Here is a 20,475-nt window from a genome sequence, read left to right on the forward strand (position 1 = left end):
TTTGCTTTTTGTCTGTCAAGTCAGTTCTGAAAACCCACCTGTAGAACAGCGTTTTAGGATATTTGGAAACAGGGATCCACCACTTAGAGTAGCAGAATGCACTTAGTTCTCTACCAGAGAAAAGTTCAGGACAAGATCATCTGCTTTGTCAAGGAATCTGATTCTGCCATGAGGAATCTCATAGTGTGAGCTGTGAGACTGCCACAGCACCTCTGCATTTACTTTCAGAAGGCTTTCAGAAGAAAACCAGTACAGTACTTCAGATGGAATGGTAATGCTGCTTTAGATTAACTTGAATTTAGCTACACCACTTCGAGCATGGACGTCTTTGTTGACAAAGTCCATGTAGCACTGCCAGTTTCCACTGAGGTTTTTGTTTCATTCTTTGGGGTCAAAGAGTATTCTGGTTCCAGTGCTAACAAGAATGACAAAACTGAAACCAGTCTTGATGTTAATACTTGGCCACCTTTTGTTGCAGATATCTTAGTAATTGATAATTCAGATTGGAAAAATAGAAAATATTTTGGAGTTCCAAGATCACACAAAAAGTCTGTTCTAACAAGTGAATTTTTTTTTTGTTGCATCTCTGCACTCTCAGCTTCTGGTGGAGAGTAAGATGTTTAAAATGATCAAATCTGAATATAGAATTTTTTCAGAGGGAAAGTTCCTTTCTTCCTGTAACAGAAATTTGCCCCATCATAGTTTTAAAAAAGGTTTGAGCATTAATAGAGAGTTTAATAGAGACAGTAGACGTGGAAAGTCATAGAATCATATAATTTAAGGGTTGGAATGGACCTTACAGATCATCTAGTCTCAACTCCCCAAATTCAAAGCACATTAATTATGTGCAAAATTCTATAACTGAGCTATTAATCATAGAATCATAGAATAGAACAAAAAAATGGTTTGGGTTGAAAGGGACCATAAAGATGATCTAGTTCCAACTTCCCTGCCATGGGAAGGGACACCTTCCACTATGCCAGCTTGTTCAAAGCCCCATCCAACCTCGCCTTGAACACTTTGAGGGATGAGGCATCCACAGGTTCCCCAGGTAATCTGTTCCAGAGCCTCATCACCCTCACAGTAAAGAACTGCTTCCTAATATCTAATCTAAACATACCCTCTTTCACTTTAAAAGCCATTCCCCCTTGTCCTATCACTGCATGCCCTTGTAAGAAGTCCCTCTCCAGGTCTCTTGCAGACCAGTCTAATGTGTAAAAACTATTAGCTTATGCTCAAGTAAGTCCATTGAACTCAATACTGCAAAGATCTATGACTCTGCTACAGAGGGCTTTGAGGGACCAGGTCAATCTCCCTGCATCTATGACCTTTAAGAAGGAAGGATCCATTCCTACAAGCATGAAGTACAGTTTCTGTGAAGCTCATGACCAAATACAAGCAAAAAAGAAAATAGTCCCCTTCCAAAGCTACCTATATTTATAGAGCTAAACAACTGTTTCTAAGTGCTTTCATTAAGATAAAAAAGTGCACAAAAAATTAAGAATATTAATTTTAAATGTAAGACAGGAAAATTTTAACTGCAAAGAATATTACTGCTCAGTGTTAATAAGAAACAGTTGTGGAGGTTTAAAATTTTTGATGTCTCTCTTATTATTTCCATTTTCTACTGGTAATTTTCCTTTCACAATACAAACTCATTTCTCAGCCTGATAAAGTACCATTTGACATGATTCACAAGCTTTAAAATGTGGCTTTTTAAAAAACTCATAATTTGAAAAAGAAATAGCACAATTTCTAAGAAAGTTTTCTTTTGATGCATTAAAATTAATGAATCAAATTTCCAATCAACCTATGTCAGCTTATATCTAGCCCAAGAATTCATACATTTAACCTGGACAATGCTTAATGTATCGAAATACTACAGTTTCACAACATGTATGCATTTTATCTACTCTACTGTCCCAACAGCCCCAGGCAAATAATGCTTTTATTTTCGTTAATAAAAAATCCTGAGTGCTCATTACTACAACACTTTCACCATCTTCATTCAAACACATAACAATTTGAACACTATGTTATTGAGCTAACAGATACAAAAGAGGTAAACTTGTTTTACCTCCAAAAGACAATCCTCTAGCTTAGCTAACTGTATCTTCTTATCTTCTTCCTGTTGTAATAGTTTCGTCTTCTGCTCTTCCAAATCAGGCTTCTCATGCTGAATTGTTAAAGCCAAAAGCTAAAAAGAAAGGAGATTATTCAATAGGATAAAAACCACTCTAATATTTCAAATTATATATTCATTCATTATACAGCATAATATATACTCATTAATCACACAGCAGCATGTAGTCTATCTATACTTTTGAAAGTAGACTTCTGAGAATTTGGTCAGCTGCATCAGACATCCAACAGCTTTACATCTATGTAGACATCCATGATATCCTGCAGTGGCATGTATAACCCAGGAACTGCTGTGAACTATGCCCTGTGTATAACAGCAGATGCAAGCCAGGTGAGATACTCAAGGACATCTCAAGAGGCTTTGGACCATTTTATTAAGGACACGCATTCACAACATTTTATGCTGATAACTAAACCTTTGCACCTCAGTCCAAATTACATCTGTGTTTAAATGACTGGCAGTCTTCATTTACTGTATGTACTGTTATTAGATCTAAAAAGAAGTAGGTGATTCAAAGCACAAACTGGAAAGAATGGCAGCAAATTTCTTTCCAGCCAGTCAACCAAAAATCAAACCTCTCTCCTGCTAACAGCGAGAGAAAACAAAGTGGTTTTTTTTTCTTTCTTCATTTCCACTTAAAGAAGGAGTCAATCCATGTAGTTACATTGTATGCTGTCAATTCCCTAATTCCAGCAGCAGGAAGAAATGAATCTAGTTACCAACATCTTATCTACATTCCATTCTAAGCCTCTTCTGAGTATGGAAATACTTGTTTCATAACAAAATAGAGTTTTTTCTTCCCTTAGTTTCTCTCTTTTTTTTTTCCTCTCTTCTATTTGTGCATTACATTTTTGTTTCCTAAACATTATAGAGAAAACCTTAAAAGCTACTAGCATTTTGGAGGAAGTAAAATACACAGTATTTTGATTTCACTACATTTTTCCTGTACACGAAGTGTCTTGATGGTACTAGCATTACTCTCTAACTAGGACACCAGAGAGCTGTAACAGAAATGTTTCCATGGTACCATAAACACATCTTGATCAGAAAGCAGAAGCTTAGCAATTAATCTGTTGCAACTTAAGTCAATGAGACCATTTGCATTTTCTCTATTGAACTCACTGCTCAGTTCCAAAGTGTATAAAAACAAGATTTAAAAAATTTTATTTAGCTTTAGCTTTGATTTTATGACTTTGTGAGCTCGAAGATACCTCCATGACCATTTGCACAGAGTGCACCGCAGGGCTTCTTCAGATGCTTCAGCTACACATGCCTGCTATACATACACTGTTTTTATTCTAAATGCCTACCTGTCCTCTTAAGCCACTTGCTGTTGTGGTAAAGTTTACTTCTGTAACAATAGAAGCAGCATCAGGTGGAATGAAGGGATTTGGGTTCCTTGTTGATAGAAAAAGACGGAACTCTTCATTATAATCTATCATTTTTTCACCTATTTGTATAGCATAACGGGGTCCTGTAAATAATAAATAGATGTTATACCCACTCTGATTGGAATATTCTAAAATTTTCAGAAAATAATTGTGTAACACTTTACGACCAACAGATTATCACCCTACCAAAACATGTTAGACATAATTATATATTGGCTAACTAAGCCAGTTCAGCATTTTCTGAATGTGATCCAAAGCCATTAGATTTCACCTCTGGATGTGTTACATTTACTTGTTGAAGGCTGATGTTGCTGTATAATCATAATTCTATTAAAATGCTCATTTCTATGCTCATTGTTACAGAGAAAGCCTATAAAACTAAAGATGCTGGAATATCTAGACACTAGGTTGAAAAAAAAACATTCTATCAATAAATGTCCCATAAATTTGTCTTTTTTAAATACATTTAATTTAATCACAGTATGAAAGAAACAATTAACTTAGTAAATTCCTTATTTCATGGTTTCAAACTGTTTATAGTCCTAATATTTCCCAATATGCCTCTGAAAGAATAAAATTGGGTGTATGGCCCCTCACCACCCCTTTCCACCACAGTTTTCCATTCTAATGGGGTTAGAAAGAATGATTTAATCAATCACATGATTACAGTAAGAAACATTTTACCTTCTGATACTGAAAAAGAAGTAAGAACAGAAGTATAAGATTAAAAGTTTCCAAGTGAAAATTTGCTTTCAAGAAAAATTTCCAAGATGGTATAGTTAAGTGCTTCTCTATTTTTAGCACTGAGAGCAGATCAGAAATATAAATCACTAGTAGAGATGAAAATCACATACCAATTTTGGTACTATGCCAAGGATCAGAATAAATTTTAGGCCTATGTTGTAAAAATGTCAAACAGAAAATGGAAGCTGTACAAAGATTAATTTATTGCAGTACATATATTCACATTTTTCTTAATGTTTCATTTCAAGTAATGAAGAGATGTACAGCGTCACAAGCAAAATAATGCAGACATGCGCCCACCTTCATATTCAGACAAAGAGAAGGACTGTGTGCTTGCTTGTAAAGTAAATGAAAAGATTCAAGGAGTGACCCATTCTCACTTTTTGAATGACAGCTGCCTAGTTTGGACCTGCACAGACCTAGCATTAACACAGCTCATTAACAAACAAAAGAGGATGTCTGACTGTTATGAGCAATTTCCCAGAATAAACTAATATACCTGAATTTAATCTGCTTTCCCCACAGTTCTGCAGACATATTAACCTCTCAAGTTGATTCCTTCAGTAAAATCTATTAAGATGACTGCAATACTGTATCTCTGCTTTCCAAAATGCAGCAGAAGCTAGTTGGGGGGGAAAAAAGTTCTACCTAACTCTTTACAGATCTCTCAAGTCACTGCTTTGGTGGTGCTCTTTCACTAAGAATAAACAAGCACATCAGTAAGGGAAGAATGATTTGAAGTACCACTCTTTTCAGTAAACAGAGATTTCTGATACTGGAGATAAAAGTGTATGAGAATCTTATGTCATCTCCATTTATTTTTAGCATGTACTTACATTTAAAGAATTACTGCTACCTCATTATTAGATCTCAATAGTAGATCAAATGAAAGCAAAAAGAGAGTCTTGAGCTACTTCATACTGTAAATTACATGCATTGGCTGTGATACATGCTGAGGAATTACCACTTGAGGCAGAAATATAATTACAAAAGATAACTATATTTTAATTACAGTAATTTAGAAAGTATGTAAAACATTCACTGCTGTATTTTTAATCCACCTAGTTCTTTTGATGCAATTTCAAAATATTTTTGCTAAACTCTCAACACAGTTCTTCATATCAGCCTTATTTAAAGCAACTAAATCAAATGCACTTATATAGATAGTTATATAGGGTATATTATTTGTCCAAAGCAGATGGCCCAAATTGTAAATGTTGGGGTTTTTTTTTCCCTTTCATTGCATCACTTAAGGGACTCCTTTCACCAAATTCCACCATTCTGCTGACCTCTATGACCCTCCCCATTACAAAGGCATATCAGGAAGAGAGCTGTGTGGCTTCTTTAGTGTCAGATAAATGAAAGAGAAACAGCAGCATCAACATTCTAAAACTCTGATTTTATTCTAAACATTCTAAAACTGCTGCACAAGCAGCTGTGTACCTTCTGGTCTATTTAAGGCCCAAGTTCCTAAATAAAATTATTAATTTACAATTTAAATGATAAAGAGTTGATAAAAACACTTCATTATAATTCTAGTCAAAAAATCTTTAAATATCTTTCAGTATTTTCCACTTACTAAACAAGAACTTATCTCCAATGTATTTCATTCATTGAAGTGTTAGCAGCAGGTTAATGATCAAGAGGAAAAAAAACTGCACAATGCTCATGTGTTCAAAAAACCCATCATTTTTTATAGATATAGATCTAAATTACAAAAGCTTTGAGCAATTATTTAGAAAGATCTTGTTCGTTTACCTTGAGCAATAAGATCTTTTCTTAGCAATGGGTAAAGTACGGGTTCCACTCCATCCATTTCCTGTATAATAAGTGTTTTCCCAAATCGTACTGCCAGCTCAAGAGCAGTTAGGAAGTTGGTGTCCTGGGCAAATAAAAATAAATTTCTTTGATTCATGCATTTTTTTGAAAAATATTAACACTACAGAATGAGTAGAAAGCCATTATACTAGGAGCCTAAATCTAAAAATCAGCAGTATAGCTGAAAAATTCTATTACAAGCATCTTATGATATTTCAGGGTTTAACCACAAGTGTTTAATTTAAATAAATTTGATCTATTCAGCTACTGACATTCAGAAAATCTATTTAACATGCCTAGATCTTCAAGTGCTGATTCAGAAGACAGCAAGTCTACCACAGAGCTTGTATTGTGCCTGTCAGGTGCACCTAGAAGTCCTGGCCAGTTAACACATCTCAAATGTTAGTACGTAGTTATGTCTCAAAACCAAATCAAGATCCAAGGACAGGACTGACATTGATATTAAGAGGTCTGAATGCAGTCTTTTGCTGTAGGTATTTAAATATGCATGTGGTATTTAAAGAACCATTACTCAATGGAAATCCTGGACAATGTAGGCAACAGAGCCTAAAAGGTAATCAGGCCAATCAGCTAGCTGGAGAAACAATTACCCAAAGATATGTTATCTACTACTATCAGAGAGTATCTACAAGGCCTACACAGAGCAAGCAGGGGTATGTGGAAGACCTACATTCTGTTGAAGCAACATCTTGAGGCCAGGTGGGTTTCAATAAGAAACTTCTGAATAGCACGAGATGCCTGCCTAACTGTGCAACTGGGTCATGCCTCACCACCCATCTAAACAGTAACAGTACCTTAATCTCAAACTGAAATAAAACCCAGTCTTTCCAATGTAGATAATACAACACAAAAAATCATAGAGAATAAGTGTATACATACTCCTTAAAATCCAGTGAACTGCTGCCAAGAATAAAAATAGACCTCTCTATTTACAAATCTTTTACTATGTCCCTCACAACAGGAAATATGATATTCTTGGAGAGGGCAGCACAAAAAGGCAAACTTATAAAGTAATAACAGATGTCAACTCTCCAGTTTTAAATAATCTGATCTCCTCCTTGAGTAAACAAATTTTCAATACCATGTAAGAATCACTGTAATCTAGAACTCTGTGAGAAATTATATGCTTCATAGAATATAACTCAATTTTTGGCGATTGCTATCACATTCCTTTAAAAACTGCTCTCTAAAGTCTGGAATGGAGAGAGCTCAAGCAGAACAGAACTGTAAGACCAAGTGTAAATACTGCACCTGTTGGTTAATAACTTCCAAACGTGATTCCTTCAAATGTGCCTTCAGCCATTCTGTAGCCCGGAAAGAAGGGTCAATCAAAAATGGACAAACTTTACTCTAGGGAGAAAAAAAAATACATACATATTTACTAAAATCTATTTTGTTTAAGAATAAAATTGAATTGAGTACTTTTTATTTCCCCAAACTAATGGTATAAGTTTTTTTAAAAAGAAGTCATTAACCAATTTTTTTAAGAAACAGTAACAGCCTAGGGATTTCACATCTTTTATTTCAGCTTTGAAAGACCAAAAGAGGATCCAAATCCAAAATTCTCAGGTGTTTATACTGCTGAAATTAGGTGATTCTTCACCTGCTCGTCTCTATTCAATGAGAATAACCTAAAGCTTTTGTTATTCACAACTGCTTTTAAATTTAGAAGCAGAGGTTATTATTTTTCCCTTTTCCTCCTTTAGTGTGCAAAGGTACAGTACTTCTGGTTTTGGATCTCAACGCATTTTAGAAAGAATCACAAATACAAGTATTTTGCATGCATAAAGCTACAAATAGCATTTTACTTACAATGGCAAAAACCTACCCAGATCTCAAACTTGAACGTACCATGATGTAGAATACTTCAATGATGTTTCCTATTACCATGTATACTGATGAGACAGCAGCTTTTCATTTTAATAAAACATTTATTAATGTGTGGTTCCTATACCAGTACTGTGCAAAGCTTTACTATTTTGTTATATTATACAAAGATATGTTATGCTATGCACATTGCTTTCTAAATGTTGAGACTTCAGCCACTGAGATACTGATCATGTAAGTGCTCAGAATGTACACAATGGTAACAACACACAGTTACCACAGGGATGGTGGAGGTGGGACAAGTGACAAGAGCCTATTCACGGATGACATGCACATTTGTGATTTCACAGAATCACCAAATGCTTTTATGGAGGAACCTTTGGAGGTCATCTGGTCCAAACCCCACACTCAAGCAGGGCCATCTATAGCTGATGGCCCAGGACCACATTCAGATGGCACTCAAGTATCTTCAGGCATGGAGGCTCCACCACTTCCCTGGGCAACCTGTGCCAGTGCTCAGCCACACTTAGAGTAAGAAAATGTTTCCTGATGTTCAGAAGGAAACTCTTGTGTTTCAGTTTGTGCTCATTGCCCCTAGTCCCAGCTCCACCCTCTCTGCACACTCCCTTCGAGTATTTACAGACATTGATTAGATCACCCTGCGTTTTCTCCTCTCAAGGCTGACCAGTCCCAGCTCTCCCAGACCTTTCTGATGGGTGAGATGCCCCACTGCATTAAAAATCCTTGTGGTCTTTCACTGAACATCTTGTGGTCTTTCACTGAACACTGAGCTTCTCCAGTACATTCATGTCTATCTTGTGCTGAGGATCACACAACTGGACAAAGGATTCCAGGTGTGGCCTCACCAGTGCAGAGTACAGGAGAGAGATCACCTCCCTTGACTTGCTGCCAATACTTCACCTAAAGCTATCCAGGATACTAGTGGCCTTCCTCTTGGCAAGGACCCATTACTGGCTCATGTACAACCTGATGTTACCAGGACCCCTAGGTCCTTTTCTGCAAATCTGCTTTGCAGTTGGGTGACCCCCAGCACATGTTGGTACATGGGGTTGTTCTTCCTCAGGTGCAGGACTGTGCAATTCCCTTCGCTGAACTTTATGAGGTTCTTTTCAGCCCATTTCTCCAGTCTGTCAAGGACCCTCTGGGCCAGAGCTTGACCCTCTGATGTATCATAGACTCACAGAATCATAGAATGGCTTGAGTTAAATATCACCCAGTTCCAACCCCCCTGCAATAAGCAGGGATGCCACCCACTAGATCAGGTTGCCCAGGGCCCCATCCAACCTTGCCTTGAACACTTGCGGGGATGGGGCATCCACAGCATCTCTGGGCAACCTGTTCCTGTCCCTCACTACCCTGTGTAAAGAATTTTTCCCTAATATCTAAGCTAAATCTCTTCTCTTTTGGTTTAAGACCATTCCCCCTTGTCCTATCATTATCTCCCCATGCAAAGACTTGTTCTCCCTCTTTTTAGTAAGTCCCCTTTAAGTGCTGAAAGGCTGCAATGAGGTCTTCTCCTTTCCAGGCTGAACAACTCCAACTCTCCCAGCCTGTCTTCACAGCAGAGGTGCTCCACCCAGCCCTCTGGTCATCTTGGTTATCAGGCATGTCTCCCAGCTTTGTGTCAGCAAACTAGCTGAAAGTTTAAAGATATATTTTGAACAATTCTCTGATTCAGCCTGATAGAAAAACACTTCCGAATTTGGGGTTTTTCATAGATTGAGTTCCAGTATTCCAAACTGAGTAACTACACAGATCTCAAACTGAAAGACAGGGAAACATGGATAATATTCAAGCATCATAAAATGATGAGCACAAAAGCTTGAGAACTGTACTGTAGATCAAGCACATTGATAAAATAACATGTCCAATTCCAGCTTTATAAGGATGGTGAAAAACACTGTACCCAAAGAAAATTATTAGGGCTGAGGGAGCGCTTGAAAAAAGCTCTTTATGCACTGTGACATTTTTAAAAGCTCAATCTATTCAACTAAGGAAAAAGATGAAAATAAGCTTTTATTATAGCATACGAGTAGCTTTAAGGGTAGAAGACAGTATTTACTGAACAGCTTTTTAATCAAACTGAGAAAGGAATAAATAGATCAACTATGAAGACTATAAAGCAAGATAAATTTAAACTGGAGAAGAGGCTGTAACTGCCTTAACTCATCAATCATCTAAGCAAACGATCTGTAGTAAATGCAGATTCTCTTCATGCCATTAAATATTTACATGCTAGCAGATCTAATAAATTACTGCAATATTATGTACATAATTGTACAATATTATGTATTACATATCTGTATATAAGATAAAACCAAATCTTTTCCCACCTCTTTTCTCAAGTATTATTAGCAATATACATATATAGGTTTTGAAAGGTATCTGCATATAACCTTTTCCTTTTTCTGAGAAAACAAGTAGTAGAAATTATACATCAAAGTGAAGATATATAGGGCATAATCTTCTACTGATTTTATTGATGCTAATGACTACTCACACTTTAAGCCTGAACAGCCTGACATGGAAGAAAAATGTACAAGCACAAAGGAAAACATATATTGTTTAACTGGTTTTTTCCTTTTGCGACAATACTACAATACCCAGTGTTACATTAGAATTTATTTTTCGGAATATATGTTCTGTAATGCTAATAAACAACACAATTTAAATAATTCAAAATTCCAGATGCCATTTAGGTGAAATTTGTAAAAACTTATATACTTTCAAGACAAGAAAAACAAAATCCCATTTACCTGCAAGATGACAAGAGCATTTTCTATTGAAAGATCATCTGAAGGTAAACCTTCACTTTTCCAAACTAACTCCTCACTTTCTGTACACAGGAACCGTCGTAAATCAAACTCTGACAAATGAAAGAATGTAAGTTTGTGTCAGTAGTTATAGCCTGCATAATTTAAAAACATTTACCACTCTATATACAGCAAAGACTCTGACTAACAGAGTGTAGGTCTGTAGATCTTCCTTTAATTTGTTATTTTATTGCTTGACCTTATTACTAATAACTAGCTGATGTCATAGAAAAAATTAATGGTGTTATTAGCACACAGATAAAAATGATTACTGAAAAGCAGAAGCATTCAGAATGCACTAGCAAATTTACAACAGTTAAAGTGAATCCATTCTTGTTAACTTTGTTTTTTAATTAATGACTATATAGCCAAAAGTAATTACAAGTATTTACAATCTTAATAATTTAATAAATAATCCTAAGAAATAGTCTGTCTATATATAGAAATACTTACTGAGTAAGAAAATGTTGTCACTTTTCATTTAGGAACACCAAGACAATTGAAACTGTTCATTAGAACTCACTGGCACTTCTCACTTCCTCCATCAACCTTAATTACTTACACACAGACACTGACAAACACAAATGAAATTACTTTCAAGGCCTGCTGATTTGGTCCATTCATCCAAGCTGGTTTTCCTCTGATCCTCAGAAGCAGCAGAAAGATATGTAATAAATGCAGCTGCTAACTGAGCCCTTTTAGGCAACGTAGCCAGTTCATCTGTTATCTCTGACACCTTCCAAAAAAAAAAAAAAAGGACAGAATGTATTTGTGTTTGGCAAACAATATGTCTCACTGGTTACTAAAAAGTCAGAATTAAATTTGCTTGCCATTGGGAATACAGCTGAGACGTCCCTTTTCTTGCACTTCAGTCACCTACACTTGCAAGACCACAGCAACACACACATGAAAGTATGGGAAAAAATTTTTTCGCTCTGTGCTAGGGCATGGAGAGATATTTCTGCGAATGTAGCTGCTAAAAATCTACTAATTTGATGAACAGTTCAATTTATAAGCAAATGGGTAAATACCATTATAGTAAGAAAAATAAGAAATACGTGATCCTAGTCACAGTCAGGCAGTAAGTGCGACTCATAATATGTACAAGTTATTCACTGCACACTTACATGATAAAATACATTCATCATAGATCTTCAAATAATTTCGCTGCACTGTTATCACCTCTGATTTGAAATGTTCCAGTATTTTGGAGGAAAATACAGTGTATCAAAATAACAAATGACTGTCATAATTGGTTTCAAAGTACTGACACTTTATTTTAATCAAATTGACATAAAAAAAACCACGCAGAATGGCAATAACTCACATTCTCCAAACAGTGCAAAAACTGTATTTTCAAATTATTAATTGTAAGATGCATTTATGAAAATTTTCACTAACCTGAGTGCTCCATCTTTTGTGCTCCCTGTCGAGTTGATTTATCAGTACCTCTGCAGCTTTCAATGTTTTCTGAGCTTTACCTAGTTCTGCTTCAAGTTTTGCTGCTTCTGTTGTTCTGCTCTGGAACCTGTACAACAAATACTGTTTGTAACTGCAATCATGAAATACTAAACTTATGGACAGTTACTTTCAAGGCAGTTTAACTGACTGAATTTGTCTTGAATCCATCCCTTATTGTTTATGAGGAACACAACTACAGTTCTTTTTTTATACCTCCTGCTTCTAATTGGCAGATGAGCTTGTCAGACTTCTAACTAACAAAATTTAGATAGATCACAGAACCACAGAATCAATCAATAGGGAGGTGGTTGAGTCACCAACCCTGGAAGTGTTGAAGAGGCATCTGGATCTGGTGCTGGAAAGGGTTTAGGGTTTAGGAGTTACAGCAGAGTGGCAGGCTAATGGCTGGACTTGATGATCTCAGAGATCTCTTCCAACCCTGACAATTTCATGATTCTAATCAGGTTGGAAAAGACCTCTGAGATCATCAAGTCCAACCTGTTATCCAAGAACACCATGTTAACTAGACCATGGCATTAAGTGCCACATCCAATCTCTCCTTAAACACCTCCAGGGATATCGACTCCACCACCTCCCTAGGCAGTCCATTCCAGCATCTAACCATCCTTTCTATGAACCTAAACCCCCCCTGGCACCGCTTGAGACTATGCACAGCTACGATTTAAAAATAGATTTGAAATACAGACTATAACATCTGAAAATCATTCCTTCTTCTACTGAAACAGCCTGACTTGATTTTAGTGATTGTGTAAGGTTTTTTTCCTGCGCCTATGTAGAACAACAGCAGGCTCAATGCCATACTATACTTTTGGCAAATTTAATCTATGAAATGCTTAAAAAAGGATATAGCCAATTCACATGGATGACTCTAGTTTAATGCACAGTAATCTATTCTGCAAACTAATATGAAGTAAGAGCATGCCCTAAAAAACAGGCATGGTTTAGGTACTATTTTGTAATGTTCAATATCTAATTATCTTGATTAATATTTCAAGTAATTAATGCATCTAATAATCTACCTGTTTAAAGCTATATATGTAACTGTAATATATAGTATATAATTAATCTAAGAAAACTCTGTGTAGCTGAATGGCAAGAATTCTCCAGTTTATTTTTTTCAGACTATAAAATATGACTTTTAGTAATATGCACATATATATGGTTGTGAAGTATCTCCTATATAAAGTACATAATAAAAACATCAAACTAAAACACTTGGGTTAAACTGAATCTGGAGAAAGTGTAAAAGTTCACCAGAGCAATTTTTATGCCACTGTGAGTCATGTACTTGATGAGATGCTAAGAAGAAAGGAGATCGCTAACTAGCTAACTGTCAGAAAAGTAGGCCATCCTAAAATAAACAGAACTGCCTTTATTCAAGCTGTGATCAGAAGAAGTTTTATATAGCAATGTTTCCATTGTCCTAAGGAGTTATTGAAGTCCTCTGTGATGTAGAAGGTGAGAAACATGCTGCTTATCTTTGACACCTACAATGGCTACAATAAAGGCTTCCAACACATTCAGCAGTGAAAACCAGGAAGTTTAAGAAGCATTTATTTCATCTAATCAATGAGATTAACTGTATTCTAACAGTATTTATCTGCACTGAGTGTATAGATAGCCTAAGCATTGCTAATTCTGACGAAAATATCTTGCACAGCAGGGAGTTACATTCGGTTAGGTAAATTTCATTATTCACGCGGTAAAATCTTCGATGTTTTTATTTGTATCTAGAAATAAACAAACCCAACTTACTTATCTTTCAGTTCCAATACTTTTTGACCAACAGAGTTTAGAAGATCTTCTAACTTCTGTTTTCTGTTTTCAGCTTTCTTGAGATTACTACAAAAGATGAAACATATATTTTAAGACTATGAATCCAAAGGAAAAAAAAGGAGTAAATAGAACAGTAAAGTCATTTACATACAGGTTATTTCAGAAACCATTCTCTCTGTGTTTTATAATTGAAAAGTCTGGTTTCACATGTAAGAGCTTTGAGCACTTCTCATCACATAGCTTTAAAAATGGAAACCAAACACTTCATTCTTAAAGATCAGAAAATTTTTTCCAATATGGAATTTTAAGACCTGACAAAATCATCAGTATAGATTCGTTGGGTTATGGATGTTCATATGACTATGTCTTAACTTTTTGATCCTAACAAGAAACTGATTATGCTTGGTACATAACTGAAAAAAAAGAGGAACTGTACATATCATAAAATAGCATGAGTTTCACTGACAGAATATATTTTAGGCATGTTTGTGATCCTCATTTTTCCTTGACACTATTCAGCTGAGAAAGGCAACTTGTGATTGTACAAAAAAAATTCCAGACATTGCTTCCAGGAAAAACAAAATATTGCACACCTAGCTTTTCTGTCTCAGCGTTTCAGTATCTACAGATGAAGTACAATTTCCTGTATCTTTTGGTTTTAATAAACTCCAATTCACACAGAATCACAGAATGGCTGGAGCTGGAAAGCACCTCTGGAGATCATCTAGTTCAACCACTCTGCTGAAGCAAGTTTGCCCAGAGCAGGTTGCACAGGATTGTGTCTAGGCAGGTTTTGAGTATCTCCAGAGGAAGAGACTTCAGAACCTCTCTGGGCAGTCTGTTCCAGTATTCTGTCACCCCTAAGTAAAGAAGTTTTTCTTCATATTCCTTTTCCTCCTTGGTAGTTTTAGTTTCACCCATCACCACTGGAATTAAAATCACTTATTTTGTAACAGTGTCTAACTTACGCTTCCAAGCCAGCCTTTTCTTTTTCCAAAGGCTGAATTCGTTCCAGAACATGGGAATACTGGACATTGGCATTCACCCAAGCTGCTAATGGAGCAGCTGCAGCACTGGCTCGTTTAGCATTCTGAAAAAATCAGTAACAGTTAAAGAAAGTCCTTGAAGTATAATGTAGGAGACAGAAATACAGGATAAATAACTGCAATGGATTTACAAGCTACCAACTTAAGCCAATTAGCTAGCTCTTCCAATGAACTAGTCTTTTAAACTGTTACTAAGAGATTACACTGCAAGCCAACAATCTGTGTAAAAAAAATAAAATGGGTATTTTTACAACTATGAAGCTTCACTGAAATTAACAAGTTTTAAATTAATGCATGATTTATTAGACTCTTACTGTTACAAGGAGGCCAGAAGGAGGCAGTTACAATTCCTTGATCTGTGTTCTAATTTATACCAAGAATCTCTGAGGACTTGACTCCATATTGACTTCTCATCCCACTGCTCCTCACTCACCAAGCATATTCTCACTGCTGGAGGCAGTATGCAACTGAGCAACCTCTGATACACCTTTTTATCTTTATATTGACAAATGCTGTAAGCAGAATTCATCACTGTTTCTCTGATTTAAGTTCATTCTAAAAATGATGCTGGCAAATCAGACAATCAAGTCTTCTATTTCCTCTGGTCTTTTCTTTTTTTTCACTTTATGTAATGCAATCAGGAATTACCTTTGGATCAAAAGATGTCCAGTTTTTAGAAAGAAGTTCTTCAACACTCTCTCGTATTTCTTTTGGAATATTACGAGCATCAAAGGATCCTATGTCCTCCCTCACACTTCTTTTGGCCAAGAAGCTGTAAAAAGAATTAAATAACTAAGTAAAGAAGAAACAAAGGTTAAAAAGGTTATTTCTGTATGAAAGCAAAGAATTCTGAACACACAATATTCCTGAATATAACAGAAAGTACTTCATATTGTAAATTAATGTTTAAGTTTAAAATCCTCACCTCTTCATGCTCACCCATGATGTATCAAAAATCCCCATCAGCCGTAGAACTCCTTCTAGTATGTCTCTGATTATGTCAGGGGGCATCCGTAGTGACCTGATTTCTGACAAAGACTCTGGCTTTATATTTCCAACCGCTAATTTAGCTTCATGAACCAGTGGCTTAAAACATAAAAACACATTAAAACGAAAGAAATGGACACAAGAAACCGAACATTTGAAATGTCAGTTTTCATACAATTTCTTGTTCTTTCTAAACACTTTATTACACTGTGATACAGGTATCTATTAATACATGATGCTAATTCTTATTTATAGGCATGACTGAGGAACTCTTCGTAAATATACATAGAATTACAGACCACAAATGCTTTCTGCTTTCAGTAGCAAAACAAATCCAGGCAGCCTTTGCATTTATCATAAAAGTTTTAGTACCAAAATAATTTAGGGTCAAAATTAAGAAACGCACAAATAAATTTTGCAGACCATTTTGCACAGCAGGACTTCAGTGGGTCAGATAAAATCAGACTGCAAAATATTACTTTTACTTATCAGCTCTTACCTGAACCTCTTTTAGTTCATCTTCAATTTTTATTTTTCTTTCTTCTATTTCTGCAGCCTCTTTTGCTATTTGGTGTTTTATTTTTTCCATTTCTGCTTTTTGCTCACTAGCATTCTGTAAAAAAAACCAACCTTTAGTTTGCAAATTTACACAGGTTTTATTCCTTTAGGTCTCTTATTCCTTTTAGTCTTCATTATAATAACTTCCATAATACCAATTACAATATAGTATCCGAGTCTAGCTGATACTAGACATACTGACTAGGTAAATAAACTATATGGAATAAGCATCGTTTGCCTTTACTATGTCTCCTTCCCTTTCTTTAACACAGACAAGATCTGTACCTCTACTTTTAAGGCTCATTATGAATTTTATCCTCTTTGCCTCTGATTTTCCAGTCCTTACCAAGATGTCAGTCTTCCTCTAAAAGGGTAAGAGTCACAGCCTCTGTAACATTCTTACTACATTTGAAACTATCTTCCTGCCATTGTCTTTGTAGCTGCTCCCACTTCTATTTCTTTCATGTCACCATTAAAACTCTCTTTTTCTATCATGTTCATAAAAATGGCAATTGTGCTGGAACTACATCCTATTAGCCTAGAAGGATTAATCATATAATCGTTTATTTAGTTGTAAATTTTAACTGTCTGTCTGTTAAAGATGCTTGTCTTATGTCCTATATGTATATTCTAAGTTATTTGGGTTTACATAATTTATTTTTTTCTGGATTTGTACTGTGCCTACCATACACCAGACAGTAGCTATTAGTCATCTCCAGGATTCCTCAACACTTCAGCACAACAATTAATACCTAGTATATAAAACTACCGTAAAAAGGACCTCACATGTCCTGAAGTTAGCATGCATAAAATGCATAAAATAAGAGTCATATTCTAGGCTTGTTTCACCTTAAAGATACAAGACAACAAAGCCCAGAGTCTGCGTTTTTCCAGTATATAACACATTATCATCATCAGTAATTGCCAAGCTGAGTTGCAGTTGCAGCAGAAGGTAACAGATGCATATAGACAGAGAAAACCTTGAACTAATAATAATCCTCTGAGCACTTAACCCAAGCTATAGAGCAGCATGTTATTGAAGATTACATTCAAATCCATAAAACATTAGCTACATAAAACTAGATTAGACATTTCATGCAAATGAACATGTACTGAATGAACGCTCTGAATAAGAGAACCTTAAAATTCAGTTGTAGGTCAAAAGACTTGCTCTGAAAGGAGATTAAAAAAGTCTGTATGTATTACAGCCCTCTTTCTTATATAAACTAGAATATTTGAAGTGACATTAAAATGTTAGAGGGCACCTATACTTCATACTAATCTACATAATCAGAATTCTACTGCAATTTTACTGATGTCAGTGGGCCCATCGTGATTCATTCCCTTTGGCCTATACTTTGATTTTGTCCTACAATGTAATATGTGCTACTTCCATAACCTGTAACTCTACCGGACAACAGCAGACAGATTTAAAACTGAAATCAGTTTACACACCAAGCCAATCACCATTATTCAGATTCATGTAAAACAGGCAGATAGAGCCTAAAATCACTAAAAACTCCCAACAGAAATAGACTTACAAAAATTGGTACACTTAAAGCACTGTGAACCAAATGGTTTGCAAACTTAAGCATTTATTTTACTGGCTACAAAGAATGACACTGAGTTTCAAACTGATCAGACTAACCCATCTACAAAAACATCCAGTACACTGACAGCAGAGTCATTTTAGCTTACCCTACATTTATGATTCCTGGAAGTATCAATGTAGAGATCTATTGTCTGTGCAATTATTTCACTTGACTGAGAAAACACTACTAAAGAAAATTACAGAATTTTGAAAAAACAGTCTACCTCTGAGCTGAAGAATAAAAATTCTAGGAGTGATGAACATACAAGTACTACTTAGTCTTCTTTGAAGTTAAATTCTGAGGACCAGACTTCATGAAATACATACATATACATTCTAATAGTCTACAAATTTAATTCCTGGTGCTCGTTACTTGAAAATACTTCTAAGTATTTTATTGAAAGTTCCTACCTGTGACAAACATAAACCAGATCAGTTTGGATTTATGAAATCCCAGGAAAACTTTCATGGTAAACAACAGCACTAAATACTACTCAGGTGCAAAACTTGCACTGATCTCTTCCTACTCAGTCAGTTCAAAAATGATTTAAGTTATATAATCCTCTGTCCTGTTGCAACTTTATTCAAGCCTCAGGGCTCATGCCTTCCCTTAGGCAAATCCTTGTAAAAGTATCAGGTTTTACAACACTTAACTAAAAAACACATTCAGTGACTGTATACACCACCTGCATAGACACTGTAATTTCCTGAAGGGCAGCATCAGCTTCATCCTGCTTCATTTTGAGTAAAATGCTTTGTTCTCCAGCTTTTCTGTTCAGTTCATCTACCAGGGCTTTAGCTTCATTCAGCTTTGAAACACCTGCCTATAAGAGTTTATAAGAAACAGATATTTAGCAATGACTGTTAACTCTCAATTATGCTTAACTATTTTCTTTACTCACACTTTCTACAATATCTACTTTATGTTAATCATATAATTGTATCAAGATATATTTCCCCCAAACAATTACTCGGAAGATGTTTTGATTTAGGATACACATCTCTAATTTTCAGGCAACTGATTATTTTTATTTAACCAGAGCATTTAACAAGTAAATGAGTGTTTGACACAAACAAACCACAGTTACTTTCTAAATAAAGCAAAAATCCCATCTCTATTATTACCAATGTAAATTTTCTTAAACTATATACTACAGTGATGAAAAAATATTGGCAGGCAGAACAAAAACATTAGAATACAAGGCAAGGAAGTATTTGGTTTTGACAGGTGCTGTAAGGAAAAAATACAGATTTGCAAGTGTGGTTTCAGAATAGCAGCAAGGGTTACTGAGAAAAGGAGCTGAGAGGGATGGGAGAAAGATAAAGACAAAAGTTGTCCTAAAGGACCATACAGATCTTTCCAGAAATATACTGGAGGGAGGGAACATCGTTCCAGGTGCCTGGAAAGATACCATACTGGTTTCAAAAATAAGGATGTTATGCATACAGAACAGGTGCAAAGCAACACCTGTGAGATGAACTGCATATGGTCTAGAACTGTCCAAAGGTCTGACATGTGACAAAGGAATTCAAAATCAATTCCAAAACACAAAAGGAAAGGAAATTATAACAAAGGGAATCTTGGCCAAAGCACCGTGAGGTTAAAGATAACAGTTTGTCAAACTAGAAGCATGTGAGAATCACATAGAGTAGAAAGTTGCCAAAGAGATAGAAAGAATGGGATGGAGCTACACAGGGAAAATTTATACAAGCAGAGGCAGGAGTTAAATTGATGGAAGATGGTGGGGGGTTTTAGCAACACAATTCCATTACACGTGGCTGAAAAAATTTAAAAGTATTTTCAAGTACTTTTTACTCTTCCAAGAAAACATACTCAGTCTGATACATTTGTGAGAAAAAAATATTAACAAAACCAAGAAAATCACTCTTCACTCTTTCAGGCATTTGAACAGAAATGTGCATTAAGATTCATATTCTTTCTCTCCTGAAATCACAGTACAAGTATTTGCCAATAGAGGACATAACGCACAAGCAATATTAGCAGCTAAAGCCCATTAGCACACAAGACATTTCCAAATGCAAGAGTATTTTGAAAAGCCATATGTTAGAAGTGTTTTAAACACATACCTGCAAGTGGTTCTGCCTTTCTAATAGCTCTCTTCTTTTGCTGTTATTGATGGCATCATATACACGAAGGAATGTCATATACCTGCTAGGCGTTGCTCCATACGCTTTACATGATTCATGGATTGCCAGAAATGACTTCAGAAAACCAGAATCACCTGTGCAACATCAC

General features: G+C 35.7%; 1 protein-coding gene across 1 annotated transcript in view; it reads right to left on the minus strand.

Moving 5' to 3' along the window:
- The window catches only part of DYNC2H1 (dynein, cytoplasmic 2, heavy chain 1), a gene marked incomplete at its 5' end in the record, with an annotated part of 150,712 nt that overhangs the window by 81,654 nt on the left and 48,583 nt on the right, over positions 1 to 20,475 (minus strand). The window contains 14 exons of the mRNA XM_009072160.1: positions 2,078 to 2,197; positions 3,454 to 3,617; positions 6,037 to 6,160; positions 7,369 to 7,467; positions 10,722 to 10,831; positions 11,373 to 11,514; positions 12,180 to 12,306; positions 14,016 to 14,102; positions 15,005 to 15,126; positions 15,731 to 15,854; positions 16,008 to 16,168; positions 16,569 to 16,682; positions 18,905 to 19,042; positions 20,307 to 20,461. Of these exons, the coding sequence (XP_009070408.1) occupies positions 2,078 to 2,197; positions 3,454 to 3,617; positions 6,037 to 6,160; positions 7,369 to 7,467; positions 10,722 to 10,831; positions 11,373 to 11,514; positions 12,180 to 12,306; positions 14,016 to 14,102; positions 15,005 to 15,126; positions 15,731 to 15,854; positions 16,008 to 16,168; positions 16,569 to 16,682; positions 18,905 to 19,042; positions 20,307 to 20,461 (1,787 nt within the window). The remainder of the gene's footprint in view (positions 1 to 2,077; positions 2,198 to 3,453; positions 3,618 to 6,036; positions 6,161 to 7,368; positions 7,468 to 10,721; positions 10,832 to 11,372; positions 11,515 to 12,179; positions 12,307 to 14,015; positions 14,103 to 15,004; positions 15,127 to 15,730; positions 15,855 to 16,007; positions 16,169 to 16,568; positions 16,683 to 18,904; positions 19,043 to 20,306; positions 20,462 to 20,475) is intronic.

This window comes from Acanthisitta chloris, unplaced genomic scaffold, assembly GCF_000695815.1.
Source record: "Acanthisitta chloris isolate BGI_N310 unplaced genomic scaffold, ASM69581v1 scaffold7743, whole genome shotgun sequence".
Lineage (NCBI taxonomy): Eukaryota > Metazoa > Chordata > Aves > Passeriformes > Acanthisittidae > Acanthisitta > Acanthisitta chloris.